Genomic DNA, 22,046 nt, shown 5'->3' with positions numbered 1-22,046 from the left:
GCTGAGCTGTTCCAGTTCATAGGCAATGAAGTAGCAATTGAGCCAGGTGACAGCGTAACTTCGGAGCTTAGTAGTGAGGCTCCTGACCAGGACTTCTTTGTATTAACTTGTACAAGTGCATTCTGTGGAGCAGGGAGTAATCACATCTGTCTTCGCAGCATGAGTTTAACTGCAGTTTTCACTAGTTAGAATAAATCATGTGTGTAAAGTAAAATACCTCTTCTGGAAGGATCGGGAGAGGCTAAAATCCCCATGTCAGCTAGTGCGATAGTCAGTGATTGAGGACTTGATTCAAGGCGGTAGTAAATCGAAGCAAGTTCCTGTGTCTTATTTACTGCATCCATCTGATTTAGTAAGTCTGCTCTGAGAACGTACAGCACGGAGTAAATACCTTCTCCTATTCTGTGGAGCAAAGTACTCTGAGCAGGAGTTTCCCAAAATCCTGGATTTGTTTAAGGTAGTATAGTCACCACCTTTAAAAATAGTGTGGACAAATAATCTTGTGCCTTCCCTCAGCAGCATATTTTGGGCAGTATTAGAGGAGGACGCTGAGCTGTAACTTGCCTATTAAAAACAAAATAATCTAAGTGATTTAGTTGTTGTTCCATGGACTTTGTGAGGAAGAGATGTTGATCAATTGTATGCCTATAAATAAGATTTTGGTTCAGGTTTAATGCTCACTGGAATTTCCATGTGATTTCTGGCAAACAGATTGGGCAGTACTCTTACTCTTGACAGGCTTGCAAAAGAGTTTGTTTTTTTCCATCACTATTTTCTGTTTGAGTAAGAAATACTTGTTAATAACAGCTGCTGGCTGGTCATATTCGTGCTGCGCTTCATAATCACCTGCAGAACATATTCCTGGCTCAGTAGCGGACTGGTGGTACGCTTCTGACTTCATGCTCCCACTGGATTATGGATTATATGAGCCTTGTTCAAGGCTCATTTAATTCTTACCTGCTTACTTTAGTAAAAAAGGAAACAAAACAAAACAAAACAGCTCCTCCAAGACAAACAGTACAATCTTTCCATGTACAGGATTTTGCTCTTGTTATGCCGAGATAGAAATTATTTACGTATTTGCACAAATAGGCAAAGCTTAAGAATTTGAGTAGCAACAGTGGAGCAAAGGACTTTTGTTTTCTGTGAATTAACAGGTTTCAATATGTATTTTATTGAAAACTAATTTGTTGTCTTCGTTTTAGGAATGTTCCTTACCGTATCCGTGTGCGTTTGTCCAGAAAGCGCAATGAGGATGAAGATTCACCAAACAAGCTATACACACTGGTTACCTACGTACCAGTCACAACATTCAAAGGTAAGGTTACACACCATCTCATTTCCTCTGTGCCATGTTTTTCTGAACAAGTAGCAAAGTGGGACAGCTCCTCCTGCAATGCAAAAGTCAAATGCCAAAGCATGCTGAAGGGGTCAAGGTGCTGGCTTAAAGTAGCTCTACTGTAGAGAACAGGACTGCTAGCTTGCTGGATCAGCATTAAAGAGTAAATACAGAATTTAGTGAAATAATCATGTAAATTTGGAGAGAATAAAAATCCACTGGCCATAGTTGTTCGAGTAGTTTAAGGCTTGCGTTTTCCTACATACAGTACATCCTGTAATGTAAAAAGCTCAAGCAGGTTGAGCCTGTTCTGCTTGTCATCTGAGAAGTACCTTATATGCAGAATTGATTTAACCTGAAGTTTTTGTTTTAACATTTGGTGAAATACTTGCCTATATGGTTTCTCAGAAGTAGATGCCAGTAGCAAACTAGCTTTGAAACTGTAGGTGCACTTTCTTGTGAAGACTTACATATACATAAAGGGAATTTTCCTAGTAATAGGTGGTGATACCATCTCTTATTTTGCAGGTCTACAGACGGTCAATGTGGATGAAAATTAAACGGATTTTCATTACAATAAAAGAATAAAAAGAAAGTTTACGTCTAAGCTGTTGATTTTTTTTTTTTGTTCAGTCTCTTCAAGCTCTCATCCATGAAGCATTGAGTTGAACAGGTGACAAGCTCTTAAAAGTATCTTCCTTTCTTTGGGCTTGTACATAATGGTGTCATTATCTTAAAGATACTGTAGACTTCTGTTAGATGTGAATGTGCAAGAAGGAGGAGATGCAAATGTTCCTATGTGGGTGGCAAAGTCCTAGTGTATTGTTCCTATGGGAATAAAGAGCCAGTACGCAGGTAGTTTAAGTTAAGGCCAAGTTTGGAAAAAGAAAACCAAACAACGAAAACACAAAGATCACAAGCCCCAGAACTGTTAGATCAATACTTTATCCTCAAGAGATTACATGTATTAAGCTGCCTGTATTTGCCCCCGTCTTGTCCCCCTCGGCAGAATCAGTAGGTCCCAAGCAGGTCTGCACCACACTGAACCCTGGGGTTCTGAGCAGTGAATTAATTGTGAGCGTGCCGGCTCAGGGAATTTATTTAATGAAGTAGGGACTGAAGGCACTTCCATAAATCAATAAATGCTGTCACTGCGAGTCTAGTACAAAAAGGGTTTATTGAAAAGTGCATGGCTTCACAGACCAACATCAGAAGCACAGTCCATGTACACTTAACATTTCAGCAAGACATACAAATTGGAATACAATCAAATATATTAAAATAGTTTCAATTACCAGCATTGAAACAGTTTTCAGTATTAGTGCAAAAAAGGCAACCCAAACAAACTGCGGACAGTAGCTGAGAAGTGTTTTTCCCCTGTTTAAAAGAGAAAATAAAAAAGGACAACTGGAGCCAGCCGCTGCTCTCCCAGTGCGGAAGAGGGCTTCAGCGTCTTCACTCTGTAGACAGATGTTTCCTTTTACATTCAAAACAAGAACATAATTAATAAATCAATGGCACAAAACAAACCTACACACCCTTTAGCTTTTAAAGCTCTTAAACTGAAAACCACAGACCAACAAGTTGTTTATCAGAAGTCCACTGCTAACTGAAAGCCTCTGACAGTATGTGCTTTGGCATTGGTTCAGTGCATTGCATTTTTGACAGGTTTTCTACTGCTGTGTGTTTAGTTCTGTACGTTTGCCCCATGGCAGCTCACGCCATTTGTTTTGAGATTATATTGATTGAGCTTTGCATTCTCAAGTTTTGGCTTCAGTTCTAAGGGTTTTTCAAAGAAATTCACTAATGATTGTTCAGTCAAGAGGGATGCTAAAATATGTTCAAAAGAGACGGTCCAGTCCCCTTCAGTCACAGGGGAAGGTTGGGAGTCTTTGTGAGGGGTCTTCACAGCATCAGTAAAAACAGCGTCCTGGTCTGAAGCAGAGGCCTCAGGCTGCAAGTCCTCGGTGAACTCATCTGATCCGCTCCCCAGGCTGATGCTTCGCTGTCCCACTTCTCCGATCTGAAGTAGCAGCGTGGTCACAGTGGCAATGGCCTGATACAAATCATTCTCCTCGGGATCCTCATGAAACATGCTGTACAAGGTTTTGCAGAACTGAATGAATTCCCTCTGTAAAGGATGAAAAACCAAAATCAAAACTACTGAACAGCCACACTAGGTCACTGTAGGAGTCGAGCGAAGGGATGGCACAGCAAAGGCAGGCAGAATGCTGTGTACATTTATATGCTCATTTATAACTTCTGCCTCCTTTAAAACAAAAAAAATGCTAGTGAAAGGATTTCGGCCCCCCACTGATGCCAGGAAGCCTTGGTGCTGCAGATCAAAACAAAGGGACCAGAAAGGAAAAGTATTTTGCTGCCTTGCTGAAGAGCAGGCAGGACCTCACAGATGACCAAAGGGCAAGTGAGATATAAGGCAAGGGATACAATCCCCTACTGGTGGGAAACTGGGGCTGTTACACAGAAGGAATTACAAAGTAGCCACCCGCAGGCCTGCAGGCCACTTCCCTTCTTCTGCTTCTCTTCCATCTTTCCCCAGCTCTTCTACTAATAAAATTCAGGCATCTTCCCTGCCCAGCCCCTTGCTTTTCTTCCTTCCCTTGCTCACCCATCACAGATGATTATCAGGCTGGAGAGGTTGTTTCCATATCCTATGATGAAATTTGTGAGCTCTAAAGTTTCATACAGCCATAGGCTTGCTAATTCAGGGTGGGAGGGACTGCAGGAAGTTCAGTCAAGTGATGCCTTTAAGAAAAATTATGTGTCCTTGCTGAGCTGGCAGGGTAGGTACATGCCACCCATTTAAAACTTTATATAGCAACACCAGCACAGAAGGGATTCTGGGTGTAGCCACATCTTTCATTGTATACCCGTACATTTCTTTTACCGATACAGGACCCTTTTCCCTCCCGTAGATTCCCCTATGCCAACAACATACACAAGGCACTACTGGCATTAAGGAGGGGATGGTAAGATCACAGAATCACAGAACGTTAGAGATTGGAAGGGACCTCAAAAGATCATCTAGTCCAATCCCCCTGCCGGAGCAGGAACACCTAGATGAGGTTACACAGGAAGACGTCCAGGTGGGTTTTGAATGTCTCCAGAGAAGGAGACTCCACAACCTCTCTGGGCAGCCTGTTCCAGTGCTCTGTCACCCTCACTGAGAAGAAGTTTCTTCTCAAATTTAAGTGGAACCTCCTGTGTTCCAGCTTGTGCCCATTACCCCTTGTCCTATCATTGTTTGTCACCGAGAAGAGCCTGGCTCCATCCTCGTGACACTCGCCCTTTAAATATTTATAAACATGAATGAGGTCTCCCCTCAGTCTCCTCTTCTGCAAACTAAAGAGACCCAGCTCCCTCAGCCTTTCCACATAAGGGAGATGCTCCACTCCCTTAATCATCTTTGTGATGCTGAGAGCCTTCATGTCTTAATTCATGCACTTCTCATCAGTGTTTGGCTATGATGGGGCAAGTCCCAGCTGGCGATGGATGAAGAAAGAAGTCACTAGTTTAGTGGAGGAGAGGTCAGGGAAGACAGAACAGCAGTGTGTATTACTGGGAATTCTTTGGGATTTTTCCAGCCTGCATGAGCCTGTTTTCCAGCCTGTTACACTGCAGGTGAGAGTAAGTCTGAAATTCTTCCTATTCACCAGCCAGCCTGACAAGAGGATGCTGCTAGAAAGGTGGCTGAAGGTTTTTAAATGTTAGCTGCTCCCTGGATCAGAGGCCCCAATCCTCCGTAGCTAAAGGACTGAATCTAAGCTCAGGCTGAAGTTACACTTTTTCAGAAAGAGCTAAACTGTTGTGCTCAGTCATTTCATTTTTGAGTTCTCTCCTTTAAAAACAGACTACTGCTTCTAATGTACATACCTGGCTCATTTTGGGCAATTCTTTTTCAGTTTTAGTATCCTTCTCTTTGGCTAGATCCTTCAGCATCTGCTTCAGCTGCTTTTGGTAATCTACTGCGTCACCTTTTTGGAGCAGACAAGAAGAATTCGTTTTCAAATCACTGAAGTAAATTAATACTTCTAAATAAACCCCACAAATGGCAAGGTGGTTATCTCATACACACACACGAGAGGACCGATTTGGACGTACCATTTGATTTTCCAATAACTAGCGGTCTTGAAGTTGACAGCAAAGGATTCTTTAATGGTGACTGGCTGTCTCGCTCATTTTCTGTGAGAGCTATCAAAAGAAAAAGGTAAAAAAAGTAATTATTTGAATGCTGCATAATGGTTATTTATGCTTTTCAAATTTACATATTTGAAGAAACCAAAATAATTGGGCAAAGGTGTTTTTAAAACTTTAACTTCATTAAATCATACTGTAAAATTATGTTAATGTAAAGAGATTGGTGCTGCAGTGAGAGAGTAGGAAGTATGCCAAGAATGGCACATTTAATTCAAAACTGTACAGAGAAACTAACACAGAATTTTGTCACCTAATCAGATGTGGATCAAGATGTGATAAGGAGATTTCTACCGTACGTGGCATATCAGACACCCTAAATATTATTCTAGTTCAGTATTTTGTCTTGAAGTAACCACAAAATTGGCTGCAAAAGATCTCTGAATGCAGCGGATGTGAGCCTTAACACTGTATCTGTAATTTGCACCCGATAAGCTTGTGACTGGAGTAAATTTTAAAATGTGGGGAGCGTAACTACAAATGCAACTCCTATCTGCTTCCCACTGAAGGCAGCAAGATAGGGTTCTGAATTAAGCAGCTTTTTCTCAACAGCTTTAAGCAAGAGTTGAGGGAAACTGAGATCTTCATTCCCTTTCAAATTTCTTACCTGGTGGGATATGCAGCTTATATAGTAACTTTATCTTTTCATTCATTTCTCCATTATACATAACATCTGCAAGGAGAAAAAAGAACAAGAAGGAAGTGGACCAGAGCATTTACTTCCACAGCTTAAAATAAACCAGGCATCTTTCTGCACACAAAAGATAATAGTTTGCATGGACAGTACAGGAAAACATATGGCCAGTATAGTACATCAAAATATTTTAAGTTGTGCCTGTCAATGAGGAAGAGCAGGTGAGAGCCATCTGGTTTTGGTCTTTGTTCTTGTAATAGACTGGGAATACCCAAGACTGTGGAGCTTCAGCGTCACTTAAAAATACCCAGGAGGAAGGCAGGGAATCTAGGAAAGGCTGTTTGCTGCCTTGGATTAACAGGAATGAGATGGAAAACTCCCTTTGGAGCCATCCCGTTCTTAATATTTCTCCCCTTCAGCCCTCCCTGCTGTTCTGTAGAATAAGCCCAAAGAAGACATCTACTTCACGTGCAATATAATTCGTATTTTCAGTGACCAGTAGAAATGAGATTCTAAACTTTCAAATGCATTGAAGTACTGTGAAGAACTTTTCAGTTTTTAAATTTAAAGTTGTATCCCTCGAAGAATCATATAACAACATAATACAGGGTAGCTGGATTCACATCACAAAATCCTAGAAAGCTCAAGTGGCGAGAATAGGGATTTACTGATTTTTACTGAAGCTGTGAATGCTGATTCAGTTTTTTCATGTGAGGTCAGGCAACAGTTGAGATGTGGCACTTTCTTCTTCAGCCAGATTTTGGGATGGGCAGCCTCATCTCAGCAGAACAGCCGGTGGCCCTCAAGACCAACCCTAGTGCAGCTCTCAGTCCCTGCTGGCCAGATTGTTTTTGTTCTGCTTATTTTCAACATATAAGGCAAGCAGCCGTCAGTTGTGTGAGAATAAGTCTTCAGGAACCAGTTACAAAGAGGAATGCTGAGATTTCAGAGGTATCCTGAGAGCAACAATCCGGTAGAGAGGATATCCTAGCGTTCCACACAGACCCATGTGTAATTTTAATTCATAAAATATTTTCAGCAAAAATACTACCGTTCAAGAAACCAAATACTTTAATACAATATTCCATCATGTTCTTATTTAAATCTAATCGACTTCAGGTCATTAGAAGACAAAAAATTAGTAAAGGTCACTGATGAGGCTAATTACAAGCCCAAAGTAACCATCTCCCTGCATCCTCTCCTGACAGTTGTATGACATTTTTAACACCCATGTGCCACCCCCCGGCTCTGCCCCCCTCCCACCCCAGAGGGGAGCCGATACCTAAGCAGCTGGCGAGGCCCTTGAATTCAACCAGGTGGTCCATGTTCTCATCCAGCAGCCGGAAGGTCCTTTGGGCGAGGACGTCGGTGTGCTCCCCACAGGTCCAGGGCGAGACCAGCCGGTAGAGGTTAGTGAACTGCTGGGCATCGATGCGGTACTGCTCGGCGTACGGCCTGCTGGGGTCATGCCGCTCAACCACCGGGCTCGGCATTTCCCAGTAACACCTGATTAAGTGTTCCCTCTAGAAGAAATCAGAGGCAAGACAGCGGGGATTGTGGTGTGCAGGATCAGAGCACAACCAGCAGGAAAAGGTATTCACATCAAAGTATGCTGGAAATGCTCAAAACTCTCTTAGCACAAGGTGTTATAACGATACCAAGACTATTTCTGTGAGAATAAGCAAAGTATGAATCCTTACTTAGAGCAGCCAAGCTCTCTCATGATTACCAATGGGTAATTAATAAATCTGAAGGGAGACTGGGCATGTTCTTGAAAGAAACTCACTGCAGGCTACTGAACCTCTATTAGCCACATCTGGGATGTCTCTTACGAGCCAAAGGTACAGAGGGTCAGAGAAAGTTTGGGGTAAGCACTCTACAGGCTTGAGCTGCTCATTCATTCTCTCTCAGACCTCTTCATTTGGATGCTGTACCTATCAGTCTTCCCTTAGGGACAGGCTGATGCCAAAGAAAGCATCTTAACAAAATGAGCTGTCCCAGGGAAGCAAGGGAGCTAACGAAAAAGGAACCACCACCACGAAATGAAACGAGGAAAGGGGAGAAGGAAGAGTCAGTCAAAGCTCAACACCAGAGCAGCAAGGAGCAGGAGGGAAGCACTGAAGAGCAAGCCCCAGCAGCAGCATCTTACAACCACTAATGGAGGGAGGAAACAGCTGCTCTTAGCCACAGAGCTACATAACACTAAGAACATATCACAGTCATACTCTCAGTACCTAATATTTATAGCTATGAACAGTACACAACATAAATGATCCATTAAGGGTGATAATTACATGATTCGACCTCTAAATCAAGTATAGTTGTATAAACTTAGATGTCTCTGTCATTAAATAAGTTTTATAATAGTTCTTTCAAACATTAGCTTGACAGAAAGGAACTGAAGTAGAAATGCTTTTAGTTCTAGAAAAAAAAAACCCAAAAACTATTAGAAAATTTGGAATAAACAGCAAGGACACAAGTTTGTCGGGATTTTTCCCCCCATGGAAAGCAGAGTCTGCCTTTAAAGAGCATTAAGAGAGCAGGACTTTTAAGTATTGCAGAGCTCCCAGTGAGCAGAGCTATGTATTATTTAATTTATTCTGCATGTGAAAGTTACCAGAACCTAATTCCTCACAGACCATTTCCAAGCAGCAAGTTAGAAAGGAAACTCTGAAGCAATTCTCCTTGGAAGGCTCTGTAGGTTACTATTCCTCTTTAACAACTGGGCAACCACAGAAAGGATGAACTGGAAAGATCCCATCCGAACAGCACCGCTCAGGCAGAGGTGGCACCGCAAAGCAACACCTGGAAGTTATGGCCAGAGCCTCATATAGGTGCAACCCCTACTACTCAGGGAGACCAACCTTGAACAAGTCATACAATTCCTCTAAATCTTCAGGAAGAATCGAAACATCTGGGATGACAACTCGGAGCTTAAAAAGAAAGAAAATCGTGTTAGTGACAACCTTTTCTTCCACCATCACTGACACCTGCAGGCCCACGAGCCGTGCAGGGACTGTATTTATGTGGTACAGCTGAAAACCCCACTATTGAAAAATCTCTGCAGTTTTTCCCTTTAGTTTCATGGGTTGGACAGATCTGTGAAAAGAGAAATCCTGCAATGGCTATTAGAAACAAAGATGGGAAGTCCCTAAGGTACAGGTCACAAAGGGCCGGGGAAGCATCGCATCGCCCTCGCTCTCTTCTTACGCTTCCCCGAGAATCTGCCCAGGGGCACGGTGAGAGACAAGGTGCTGGGCTGCACGGTCCTGCAGTCGTTCTTAACATTAGAGCCACTCTAGAAAATAATGCACATGGCTGCAAAAGGAAAACCAAACCCATCAGCATCCCAGGAGCGAGCTTTCTCCAGAGTCAGTAATGAGTCTTCCTTTCTTCAAGATCTGGTGGTGCCTTTTATAAAATGAAAGCCAGAGAGGAGATGTGAATCAACCTCAGCCACAGCAATGCCCTACTCACCACGTTTTGCTTGGTTGTGTCTTCGTGGCTCTGCAGGACACGGATTCGGTGTTTGTAGCGCATGTGCTCTATCTGTGCCACGGAGTGGTCTCCAAATTTCTACAAGGGACGAACAGAAGTTTATTAGTTTTATAATATTTTGTGATATTTGTATTTCTCATTTACTGGAAAGACACCTTTTAAAGTATTGTGAGTCCTTGAAGAAAAAGCATGTCCAGTCTCTATTTGATCTGCCAGTATAGGTATTTATACTACACATAGCCTTGTGCATTTGAGCGCTTTGCCAAGGAATCTGTAGAGATCTGTATTAATTTTCAAAACATCCGTGTTGAATTTAACCTTTTTCTTTTATAAATTTCTAACTTAACTGACCAGTAGACACAGAGCAGTGTTTTACCTCGTAGGAGTCGTGAATCAAGTTTGCTATTTCAGTCACCAGAGAGGGTTCCTGGTCGTCGCTGAAAAACGCATGGTGATTACCGATAGGTGGCAGAGGGCTTTCCTCGTTTTTGACATGCTCTAAAAACCTGAAGGGAAGAAATACAAGCAACACAGATTACTCTGCACTTCTCAATATACATAAGCAATCAAGTCTTATGGCTCAGATTTAGACATAAAATGGTTTTCGGGCTGCTAGGCTTTCCAAAAATGCCATCATGATTACTCATGCAAGGATTGGCAAGCCAGCCAAATGACCAAAGGCTGCCCAAGGAAGAAAACTTCTGTCTCTTTGAAATCTGGAGCAGGAAGCCTGTACCTCTAGGGAGGGCACAGAGAGCAGCAGTAAATACTGCACTGACACAGTCGATGCATGTCCCGGCGCTGGCAGGAAATTTCACAGGACATCAACTTGTCATAGAATCACAGAATCGCAGAATCTCAGGAGTTGGAAGGGATCTCGAAAGATCATCCAGTCCAACCCCACTGCCAGAGCAGGATCACCTAGACCAGGTCACACAGGAACGTGTCCAGGCAGGTTTTGAATGTCTCCAGAGAAGGAGACTCCACAACCTCTCTGGGCAGCCTGTTCCAGTGCTCCATAACCCTCACAGTAAAGAAGTTTTTCCTCATGTTCAGATTGAGCCTCCTATGCTCCAGCTTGCTCCCATTGCCCCTTGTCCTGTCATTGGCTGTCACTGAGAAGAGCCTGGCTCCTTCCTCCTGACACTCACCCTTTACAAATTTATAAACATGAATGAGGTCACTGTCCCATGTACAAAGCCCATTGTTTAAGGCAGACACCGCGAAAGCAGCAGCAAGGTAACATGGAGGGTCCTGCTGATGCCTACAGAGCATCAACATCACAACAGCACCCAAATGCCTTTGTTTTAAGGCAGAACGGTCCGCGATGGCATGAGCAACCCTGAGTGGCTGTACCTGCTCAGGATCATCAGGGCCTGCCCATCGTCCTTGCTGTTACACAGGTCCACAGCGTTGGCTTCCAGTATGGCCAAGCCCAGCTGGAAAATGGCTTTGATCCCATCATAGAAGAAGCAGTCCACAACATTCACAGCACTTTCCAGGGGCATGATGCTAAGGAAAAGGGTAAGGAACCATGAGAGGGAGATGGAAGCTAAGGTTGTCAGATCCTTCATGTGTTCAGCCAGCTCTGGAAGCTGCTCTTTTATCAGCTCTTCAAACACCGACTGGTCCACCTGAGCACCTGCAAGTCATAAGGAAACAGCATTAGCCAGGACTTTAATGGGAAAAAGTATCCTTTAAAGCTAATGAGTGTTGACAACTATCAACTGCAAGACATTCTTAAAATTTAAACTGACAAGGTATGCACACATCTGCAACGAAAAATACCATTAGCCTCCTGCTGTGATCTCAGCCCCAACACTCGCATCCGTAATCCTTACTGTAAAACTTTCTGCAAAAAGATTGCATTGGTTCTTACAAGTGCCTTCAGGGTGCAATGAAACAGTAACAGCAGCAGCTGTTGTTTTCAGCTAAAAGAGCACATAATAATTAAGTGCTAGCGAAAGCAATCTTAAAGCATTTTACTGTTCTCCTTGGGATCTGTGCAATGAAAACAAGGATGCACACGTTCCTCTCCAGCGTATGCACTCAGGCAGTAGAGTAAGAAAATATAAGATGGAAATTCAGATATGGCTACACACTCTAAGCAGGAAGAAGAAATATTTATACATAAACATATGCGCATATATAAATACATACACACATGCATTTCTGTGATGCCCAGATACAAGCTTTCCTAACTGTCACAACCAGTCTTTTCAAAAGCAGCAGATCTGGGCTCTGTTCTTTCTGTTTTAGCTACCAGCTCAGTCCTGCTGTGCCAGCAGGATCAATTTAGTTTCATCTTGCTGGGGTGGCCTGTGTCTACAAACCAGACCTGCCACAGCAGGAGCTTTAACCAAAGACGCTAGAAGTTAAAAATCTTCCTGAATATAAAACATAGTTAGCTTTTCAATTATCTTGTCTTTCCTTTCAAGTTATTTCATTTCTTTCTCATAGTCCATATTCTGCTAATATGAGGAGACAACTTCAATTGCTGTGAAATTCCTGAGACATACATATATCCCCTTAGCACTCAAAACTTGTGCTGTCCAAAAGCAGAATATAACCTGGACAATTTGTGGCAGCGCCAGCATCTTTTGGCTTTGCAGCCAAATCATTAAAAAAAAAGATATGACATTTCTGTCTTTAGAACATTTCACATCAAGCCACAAAAAGCCTCTGCTGGTGGCTGAATAAACATTGCAGCACCACAAATAAAAAATATGTGCCCAGGGACATGCAAAGAGCTTTTGAGAAACACATCAAGCATGGGCTGCTTTGAAGAGCTGGCCTTCTCACATCAGATGGTCATAAAGAAGAAGGGTAAAGAAAGCAGAGGGGAAAATGGGCTTTGGTTACACAACAGAGGGCAGTTTTTTGTCAGCTTTTTTTTTTTTTAAACAAGCTTAATACAAACAAGTTAATAGCCATCATTAACATAAACCAAGAAAATAGAGCTGGTTTGAAGGAAGGCCAGCAACAGATAGGCAGACACATATAAAAAGATCTTTCTAGGCTCAGAGGCAGCATAGGAGAGACCAGCAAAAGCAGAGGTTTAAAAGCAATGTGCAATGTTGCACAGATCCTCTGCAGAAGATCACATTATAACCAAGTGCTGATACTTTAAGCGAAAGTCAAAACGTGCATTCAAAGTGACTTTTACCCCCACTTTTCCATTAAGGTCCCAGAAATCATGAAATCCGAGCACCTGAAGCTCTAATGTATTACAGCATGAAGCCATAACAAGGTAGGAAAATACCAGGGTATAACCATCTACAAAATGATGACCCAAGACACAAACTAAATGACATCTCCAAGACTGAAAAGGAAAATTGGAGAAACGAAGTGAGGTTTTCACTGTTTTGAGAATCATAATAGCAAGATGATGACAGTCTTAACAGATAAAGTGGGGTAAGATGGCCTGCTGCTTTATGCAAAGGATGAGAAAATCATGTTAACATGAGAATAGGATATGCATGACCCTCATCACCACTCTTGACCAAAGTACAACTTGCTTCTATCTTGCAGCTATCTGTTTTAATTTCTCCTATGCATTGCAGAAGGGAGAGAGACACAAGGCAATCTCTGAAGCAGGAAATAATGGGTGCCAGCCCTGCCTGCAGGATTTTCCCATTTCCAAGCAGTGAAATGATGAAAGGGTTTGTGACAAGACAAGCGGTCATAGCTGACCAGGCTGAAGGACGGAGATGGTTATGTGATAAAACTGAATTGCCTCAGTTTTGAAAGCAAAAATTACAAATAAATAAATAAATAAAATATTTTGAATGTCATAAAGAAAAGGCCCATGAGGAGATGAAGCTAAGAAGGCCTACTATAACCAGGGTCATTACTTCAGTAGCTGTCTTGACTGTGGAGATCACTGGCTCATGCTGAAGAGGAAAAACACAGTGCTGGGTAACAAGGTCAGGGATCACCAAAGTTACAGAGAGATCAAATTTGGACAACAGCACTGGCAGCACGGACAAAAAGGAAAAGTTGGGTCTTGGAAGTGTTATGCAGGAAGAAACAACACAAAGTTAGACAAGAGCTGGTTGCAAATCAAAAAAAGGTCAACTGAAATGTGAAGCTGAGAACACTAAGTCGAGCAACAGGAACCAGAGGAGGAACAGGGCAGTAGCACTGATTTTGCCAGGCTAAGGTCTAAGGTAAATAATAGAATCACAGAATGGTTTGAGTTGGAAGGGACCTTAAAGATCATCTGGTCCAACCCCCCTGCCATGGGCAGGGACACCTCCCACCAGACCAGGTTGCTCAAAGCCCTGTCCAACCTGGCCTTGAACGCTTCCAGGGAGGGGGCATCCACAGCTTCCCTGGGCAACTTGTGCCAGCACCTCACTACTCTCAGAGTAAATAATTTCTTCCTAATGTCTAATCTCAGTCTACTCTCTCACAGTTTGAAACCATTGCCTCTTATCCTATTGCTATATGCCCTTGTAAACAGTCCCTCTCCAGCCTTCTTGTAGGCCCTGTTCAGGTACTGGAAGATCTCCCTGGAGCCTTGCCTTCTCCAGGCTGAACACACCCAACTCTCTCAGACTGGCCTCATAGGAGGCGCTCCAGCCCTTTGATCATCTTTATAGCCCTCCTCTGGACTTGCTCCAGTAGGTCCATGTCCTTCTTACACCGGGGGCCCCAGTACTGGACGCAGTACTCCAGGTGGGGTCTCATGAAAGCAGAGCAGAGGGCAGAATCACCTTCCTCGGCCTGCTGGTTGTGCTTCTTTTGATGCAGCCAGTTTCTGGGCTGCACGCACACATTGCCAGCCCATGTTGAGCTTCTCATCACCCAGCACCACCAAGTCCTTCTCCTCAGGGCTGCTCTCAGTCCATTCTCCATCTAGCCTGTATTAGCGCTTGAGATTGCCCCAACCCAGGTGTAGGACCTTGCACTTGGCCTTGTTGAACTTGATGAGGTTCACACAGGTTCACTTCTCCAGCCTGTCCAGGTGCCTCTGGCATCCCAGAATGCTGCAAGTAACTGCTCAGTGAAGCAGCCATGCTGCAAAACTACACTGCTGCCGCTCAACAAGGGGGAGCAGGGGAACTTCTGAGCTGAAGACTCTGGCTCTTTGCACTGTGGTGAGCCACAGAATCACCTCTTCTGCAGTCACGGTACTCTTTCTTTTGGGTACAGAGGACAAGAAAAGAGAGGGACAGGGAAACCACGACTATCAGCACACAAATAATGTAGGCTGTAGCCATGACGAGTGATGGGCAAGATACAAACCCCAAATTAAGTACAACTCAGGGCAGTGATATGGCCAGCCACATGGGACCACTCAAGTTTATTTGAGTGTGAAGATGCTACTTATGGGCAATAACCCAGTAAGCACCAAAGTCTTTGTAACTCAAGGCAGGCCCTAGGCTGATCATATCTAGAAATGCACGAGGAAAGATAAAGCTGTGTTTCTTTTTTAATCAAGGAAGGGGACAAACAGATGTGGGAGTAAGTCATTGAGATGGCAGGTTAAAGTAACATTTGGAGACAAGAAACAACATTCTGACCAGTGGAACAGTTATAGTGCACAATCCACTGGTTGAAATACCAATAGCATTCAAAGCATCAAAAAACATCCTAAAGCATCCAGCTAACTTTGGAATACATCTGTTTTACCTTACCTTACCTGCCAGTTCAGTGACAAGACAATAAAAGTGCAGGGGCATAGTGTCAGGAGGGAGGTATGACAACCCCATCCTCCAAGTAAAAGATTGCAAATCTTCTCAGACATCTCTTTCTACTCCCCAGGCAGTACAGGAGTGCTCACACCATTTCTAGCTCCCAGAATCATTACCACCAAGGATTTCCTCCTGTCCCCATCTCCTCACAAGTGACGCTGATCCCTCCCTTTGCTATGGCAATGGCGTAATGGCAGACACTTTAGCTAAAGAGTAAGGTTAGCAATAAAGAGGGAAAAGTTATCAAACATTCCTCTAAGAGGAGGAAGTAAAGTGACTGCAAAGAACAAATACATTTTCTTGCACACATACCTGCAATTACTGTGTCAAGCTGCTCAGCCCCTCTCTGTCTGTGCATTAGGCAGACGTTTGCACAACAGTCTTAAAAGTAGTTGCATTGCAAAGAACTAGAGACACAGCACATGCAGTACAAGGCATGCACTGCAGAGGGACTGGGCTTATTTCTCAATGCTGCATCTCATATTCCAGAGGGTTTTGTATCAGCCCTCCTCACAAAGGGCCAGGTTAGATGCAAGCCTGTATCGCTCCAGCAGCCAGGCACTGCAGACACATCAGGTCAGAAATAGCTACCCAAGCAGACCCTTCCTAGGTCCATCTTAAACAGCCCGAGCTCTAATACCGAACACTCCTAACGCAGACACACAGGCTCTTCTATTTTTACCTAACAGGCAAAAGCACAACCGCCTTCTGACAAACAGGAAGAAAAAGACAAAGTGTAAATTTGAGCACATATTTATAGTTCTCGCAGTTCAAACCCTTCAAACTACAACAAACCCTAGCTGGAACCTAAGGAGCAAACAGTACTGTCCCTGCATGCTGCACAACTTGACAGGCCACCTCACCTGTGGGGTCAGGACCTCAAAAGACCTGCAAGTGCCTTACACACCCCAGCGCCATTCGGCTGCCCCTTCCCAAGCAAGGAGAGAGGCAGGAGCTCACCTATCACTCGGTGGTTGAAGTAATCGGGCAGCATTCGCTCACACACGGCAACCAGCAGCCAGAAGGCTTCTTCCTCTTTGGCATACAACAGCAACACGGAGGTCAAGATATTCATAGACTGACAAGGGCAAAGAAGAAAATGGGATTTGTTAGTGACAGCAAGTCCTACTGACAAAAGCTACACTGTGGCTGTTTTTAAAGGAAGAAAAGTATCCTAACATGATGTAAACAACTAAACAAAAAACCAGTAAGAGAAAGATTATAGATCATGAATACATAATTGATACATAATTGCAACCCAAAGACATAACAAGTTTTTCAAGGTTATGTATAGTGCTTTTTGTAAGAGCAATAGGAAAGAATGGAGAAAAGCACAGTACTGGATTTGCCCAGATACAAAGTAGGTAACTGATAGTGCAAGATGTTCGGAGGCTGCTTCCCCCACTTCTTGTATCTGGACCAGTCCGATGCTAATCAGAACCGAGGGAGCTGCACTGAAGGTAAAGTTACTATTTTAGCTGGCCAGCTGGGCAAGGGACTTCATAGTTTGTCATCAATTTTGGAAGAAAGGAGCAAAACTTTAGTTCATTAACCCATGTTTCCAGTGCTCTATGTGAATCTCATGTGTGCAGGCCAGTTTACTTTGCGCTGTCTCCCAAGTATTGGGTAAGAAACACACCTTTGAACAAAAACAAGCATGAGAAACAATTTTTTCCCTTCCTAAATACAGTTTGCAAAATACTGAGGGAAGACTTCTGTTAAGCCAGAATACCAGCCTATGCACTTGTTTTCCAGAGTAAATAACATTTAATAGCTAAAATTATGTTATTTTCATAACTAAAAAGACATTATTTATTTATATATATACGCATATATATATTTCAAAACCACCACTAAAACTACTCTCAAGGGAACAATAGAATTGAGGGAGAAGAAAGAGGGAAAAAAGTAGCAAGTGTTACCCCGTTGGGTTTTTTTTCACCTGGCAGTATCCTATTTTGGGGTTCCTGTGCGCGTACGCCGTGAGCACCCTTCTGAGGGCGGCGATCCCTGTCTCACTCTGGAAGGCGGGGTGCTCGGGCAGCGAGCGGTGGAGGTCGCGCTCGATCTCCTCGGTGGCCATGCAGCACTTGCCCATGGACGTCTCCACCAAGTGCACGTAGTAACCGGGATGCGAGGCGAGGTCTGTCACGGCGTCTGAAGGCAGCAGGGAGAGACAGGAAGAGGATGAGGCGAGTGGATTAGGACATTAAACTTTAGTGGTGTGGGTATTACTGCTCAGAAGGATGTCAGCAAGATGGCTTTCCCCGAGGTCTGTGAATTTAATGAAATCTCCAGAACTGAAGGAAATAAAGTCCTAGCAGAACATGTGTCTTGAAAACAAAGTCAGTATTAGCAAAGCTTGTATGGCACAACATCATTCAAAACACCTTAATATCAACATTAAGCCCCCAGCAGAAAGTTATTACTGGAAGAAATGTACTCAGTGCTGTTCACATCCTTCAAGGAGGAGAAACTCCCCATGAAGGAATACTTCTTACAAATGTTTGAACATGTCATATACTGGATTAAGGACTAAACTTGGGATAATACCGTAGGCACATTCTGGCTCTGCCAGATCTGTGGATGAAACAAGCTGTTTTTTCCATCTCCAGTTTCTATTACTCCTGCCAACATTCAACAAGAAGCAGAAGCAGGACTGCTGACTTTAAGATGTCATTATTTTGCAATAATTTGATCTGTCTGGGGTTAAACCAATATCTATGCTACAATCTAATTGTTGCTTGCAGACGAACATTATTTTATGAAAACATGACGTTAATTTTAAATTACACAGATGAAGCAGATGTTATTTCAGCTCTTCTGCACATCATGTCATATCATCCAGAGATTTTTACAGAAATTTTTACAGATCTGCTAGGTATTTTCTTGCACTTACTAGTTCAGCAGCTGATCTCCTCTCTTCTGTAAGCACTATCATAAGCTCCATGTAAATTACATTTAATTGCCCATTGCACTGAGAGATTTCTTGCTTAAATGTTCTGCCATGGTCAGAATCAGAGGATGCTACAGCCAACATTTCTAAGCATGCCCACCTGAGAAGAGCAGCCAGAGTTTGCCCCTCAGGGATTCAGGGATTCCCATTGCAACAAGTTTTCTGATCTTCTCCGTGCGAAACATGCACACGGTTCTGCCATATTCCACAAAATGGTCATCCCACAGACTCTCTTTGATTTGCTCCCTAGACTGGGAACAAGAAGATGGCTTTTAAAAGATGAAACTGTGTGCATGTTAGAACTGGTAAACAGAAACATTTCACATATTAGAAATTCTGCAAGGTATTTCCATTACCAATGGATATGCGAAGTCTGCTCTACAACTTTCCCAATTTTGCATACGGAATTCACCACACAAGGGGAGAACAGAATTGATCAGACAGGGAGAAAAATTATAAAAATTCACCAGAAAGAAACAGGGGGGAGAGGCAAGAGAAAAAAAACCTCAAAGCAAATAGAAAAGCTGTTATCCCATATCTACCTTCTCCAGCCAATAGAGAGTTCATTTTACTACAAATGTCATCCCAACTGCTTTTTTTTTTGGTAAAGACAGAAATCTCTCACAACTTCCCCCAAATTTTACATACCTTTCCAAAATCAAGGCTTGCCATTCCTGACTGATGAAAGTCCGACCTTAGAGCTTCTGCATTGAGCAAATATCCACTCTCCTTTCCGCATTCGCTTCTCTCCTTGCCTTGGGAAACCTCTGTTCCCGGACACGCAGGCTCACCGTCCCTGAGCACGCAGGTGGATCCAAAGGCAGGAGAGTTCTGCAATGCAGAATCACAGTGGCAATGACTTGAGAAGAGGTTAAGAACTACGTCCTCAGATGCCTTCAAGACAACAGAGCTGGGGTAGCCTTTGCCTTTTGCACCAAAACCTTTCACACCTTTCAGGAGCAAAGGCCTTACTCAAGACTTTATTCAAATTATCATGTCAGAAAACGAGTTGTTACTTTAAAACAGAAGTTGTTAGTAATTCTAAGTGTCCTTGATGACAAGTGACCAAATGATCTTCTACTTTGGTTAGGATTTGGAAAACAGAATCAGAGAACAATTTAGGTTGCACATCCTTTGCAATTCCCTGCTCAAAGCAGGGCCCCTCAGGCCAGGCTGCTGGGGGCTGTGTCCAGCTGAGTTGAGTAGCTTCAAGGAAGCCTCTCTGGGCAGCCTGGTCCAGCTCTGCACACCCTTGAGAGGAAATCTTTCACTTTTTATCTAATTGGATTTTCCCTTGCTGCAACTTGTGACAGTTGCTGCTCATTTTTTAGTTAGCACCTCCAAGAAGAGTCTGGCTCCATCTTCCCTGTAACTCTCCATTAGCAGTGGAAGACAGGCTGAACAAGCCCAGCTCCCTCAACCTCTCCTCATGAAGCACGTGCTCCAGTCCCTGACCATCTTGTGGCCCTTCACTAGACTTACCCCAATTTGTCAATGCTTTTCATGTATGGCAGAGCAGATGTCAAAACCGGACACGAGTACTCCTGACAAGCGTCAGGAGTGCTGAATAAAAGGGAATAGTAACATCCCTTGACGTGCTGGTTACACTCCTGCTAGCACAACCCCATACATTACTGACTCTCTTCACTGTGAGAGCACACTGCTGACTTCTAAGCTCAACCTGTTGTCCGCCTTGACTCCCTTGCCTTTTCCACCCGGCTGCTCTCCAGCCAGCCAACACCCAGTCCCTCCTGCTGCATGGGGTCACTCTGCCAGACTTGGCATTTGCTTTTGTAGAACTCCATGAGGTCTCCATCAGCCCATTTCTCCAGATCATTGGGTCCCTGTGGAGGGCAGCCCTGTCCTCCAGCATATTCACTGCTCTCCCCAATTTTGTGTCAACCACGACCATGCTGCAGGTGCGCTCCATCCCATCAGGCAGGTCATTAAAGAAGGTATCAGACAGCATTGGCCCAAGATCAGCCCCTTGAGGAAGGCAGGACAATGGATAAACATGCTGAATTCATAATCCAAAAAAATCCAGAAGTTCAGTACCTGGTTCTTATTTTGGAAGTTGTTACAGTGCACTGGGTTGCTGGAGTTCACTTCTTTTAGCCTCTGGAGCAGTTTCTCCACCAAAGTATCCCGGTCCTTCAGCTCGATGAACTGAAAGGCCGTCTTGCTCCTTATGCTCACAATGATGGGGTTAGGGAGAAGGCTTGTGTCCTCCATCTTCTCTATACTGATTACCTTTTCCAGAAACATTACAGAAAACACATGATGCACCACATCTACAGAAACATCTTCAAGTATTCTACAAGTACCAAAATGTACAGACACATCACTCATTTACACACATGCTTTAAACATGGTTATTCATACTGGCTTTCCTTGATCAGACACATCCTATCACCTGAAGTTTAGGGTCTCTTTAGAAGCTCAAAGCAGGCACCAAAAAGTATCCCAGCTGCCTTTTTTTCTTTTTTTTTTTTAAATAACTTTGAGGCCCACTTTTGGAGAGTGGACAGAAGGAAAAGACAGGTAAGTGATGATTAAAACAAGATTTAGAAAAGGATCAGCTTGAACAAATTCTGGAGGATGGAGGAGGAAATTTACTTTCACACTCCTGAGGACAGGGGAAAACAGCTGTTTTGTTGTTTCTGATTAAGTATATAACACTGTTCTTGTATTGTTTTCTGTTTCTTTAACAGTGGAAGATACATTGCAACAGTCAGGGTATTTCGATGTTACTCTGCTATTAGTTGAGGATGAAAGGAAAGCTTAATTAAAAGATCATAACAGCCTTGTTATCCACAGCAGATCAGGCAGGTGTTTGCTGACAGCTTCCTTCTCCTCTTCTACTCCCACCACCTTCCCATGCACTCTCCGTTCTGTTTAAATAAGTCTTCAATTCCCTGGAAATGTGTCAGCTCGTCACTGCCTCCAGAACACCCCTTTTTTCCTCTGTGCCCTACAGGTTTGCAAAGTATCCACAGGTTTGTCAGGGTTCGTCTGTGGAGGGAGAGCTTCAACACTTCTAAGTGTTGATCCCAGGCAAGGACGCTTTTACACTGCCAGAAGGATCCCAGCTGAAGTCTCCATCAACACCAAGCTGAAAATGGCAGATAAGGACCCAAAACGAAACAAAGAAACAACTCTACCTCTCTAAGCGGGATGATAACATTGCAGCAGCCATTTTCTTTGCTGGCAAAACAGATGTAACTGTCTGAAGTATACATCCTTCCTGCTGTGTGACAGCGACTAAACGGCGTCCAGAGAGAACAGTCTACAACTTCATGCAGCTTCTCCTTCCTGGGCAATCTGAAGAAGGCCCGAAAGAATTCATTCTGCGCTCTGGCTTCAAGATCCCTTAAGAGAAAGCAGGAAGAACGAATCACAAGACCCCGAAAAGCCAGGGCATCCAGCGCAAGGTTTGTTTTCTTGTTGGCTTCCCCAATAGCAAGGGGTGCAGAATAAAAGCAGCGTGCACAGCAATCTTCACTGCCTATGTGAACAGAGCAATAAAGGGCTGGCTTTGAAATACAAACACAAAGAATCATCACCAACACCTGCTTGTTTAACAGTAAGGTCAAAAAGCAACTACTACAGTGACCAGGAAAGAAAAGGGCACTAATTTAAATCAGCTGGTTTGTTGTCTGTTGGGGTTTTTTAAAATTATTATTTAACCATGCATTTTCTGTGGCT

The 22,046-nt window shown here is 43.4% G+C and overlaps 2 protein-coding genes across 2 annotated transcripts in view; one reads left to right on the top strand and one right to left on the bottom strand.

Moving 5' to 3' along the window:
- The window catches only part of RPL31 (ribosomal protein L31), a 5,492-nt gene extending 3,413 nt beyond the window's left edge, over positions 1-2,079 (top strand). Inside the window, exons 4-5 of the mRNA XM_010190578.1 lie at positions 1,206-1,318; positions 1,868-2,079. Coding sequence (XP_010188880.1) covers positions 1,206-1,318; positions 1,868-1,899 — 145 coding nt within the window. The 3' untranslated portion in view covers positions 1,900-2,079. The remainder of the gene's footprint in view (positions 1-1,205; positions 1,319-1,867) is intronic.
- A 774-nt stretch (positions 2,080-2,853) lies between these two features.
- Positions 2,854-22,046, bottom strand: part of TBC1D8 (TBC1 domain family, member 8 (with GRAM domain)) — a gene marked incomplete at its 5' end in the record, with an annotated part of 36,679 nt that continues 17,486 nt past the window's right edge. The window contains 15 exons of the mRNA XM_010190579.1: positions 2,854-3,470; positions 5,234-5,334; positions 5,462-5,551; positions 6,162-6,227; positions 7,471-7,711; positions 9,053-9,121; positions 9,666-9,764; positions 10,063-10,192; positions 11,043-11,328; positions 16,346-16,463; positions 17,328-17,542; positions 18,442-18,592; positions 18,990-19,172; positions 20,397-20,591; positions 21,503-21,710. Coding sequence (XP_010188881.1) covers positions 3,027-3,470; positions 5,234-5,334; positions 5,462-5,551; positions 6,162-6,227; positions 7,471-7,711; positions 9,053-9,121; positions 9,666-9,764; positions 10,063-10,192; positions 11,043-11,328; positions 16,346-16,463; positions 17,328-17,542; positions 18,442-18,592; positions 18,990-19,172; positions 20,397-20,591; positions 21,503-21,710 — 2,596 coding nt within the window. The remainder of the gene's footprint in view (positions 3,471-5,233; positions 5,335-5,461; positions 5,552-6,161; positions 6,228-7,470; positions 7,712-9,052; positions 9,122-9,665; positions 9,765-10,062; positions 10,193-11,042; positions 11,329-16,345; positions 16,464-17,327; positions 17,543-18,441; positions 18,593-18,989; positions 19,173-20,396; positions 20,592-21,502; positions 21,711-22,046) is intronic.

Source organism: Mesitornis unicolor, unplaced genomic scaffold (genome assembly GCF_000695765.1).
Source record: "Mesitornis unicolor isolate BGI_N332 unplaced genomic scaffold, ASM69576v1 scaffold29598, whole genome shotgun sequence".
Classification (NCBI taxonomy): Eukaryota; Metazoa; Chordata; class Aves; order Mesitornithiformes; family Mesitornithidae; genus Mesitornis; species Mesitornis unicolor.
The sequence above is the reverse complement of the archived record's forward strand: the minus strand, read 5'-3'. Positions and strand labels throughout refer to the sequence as shown.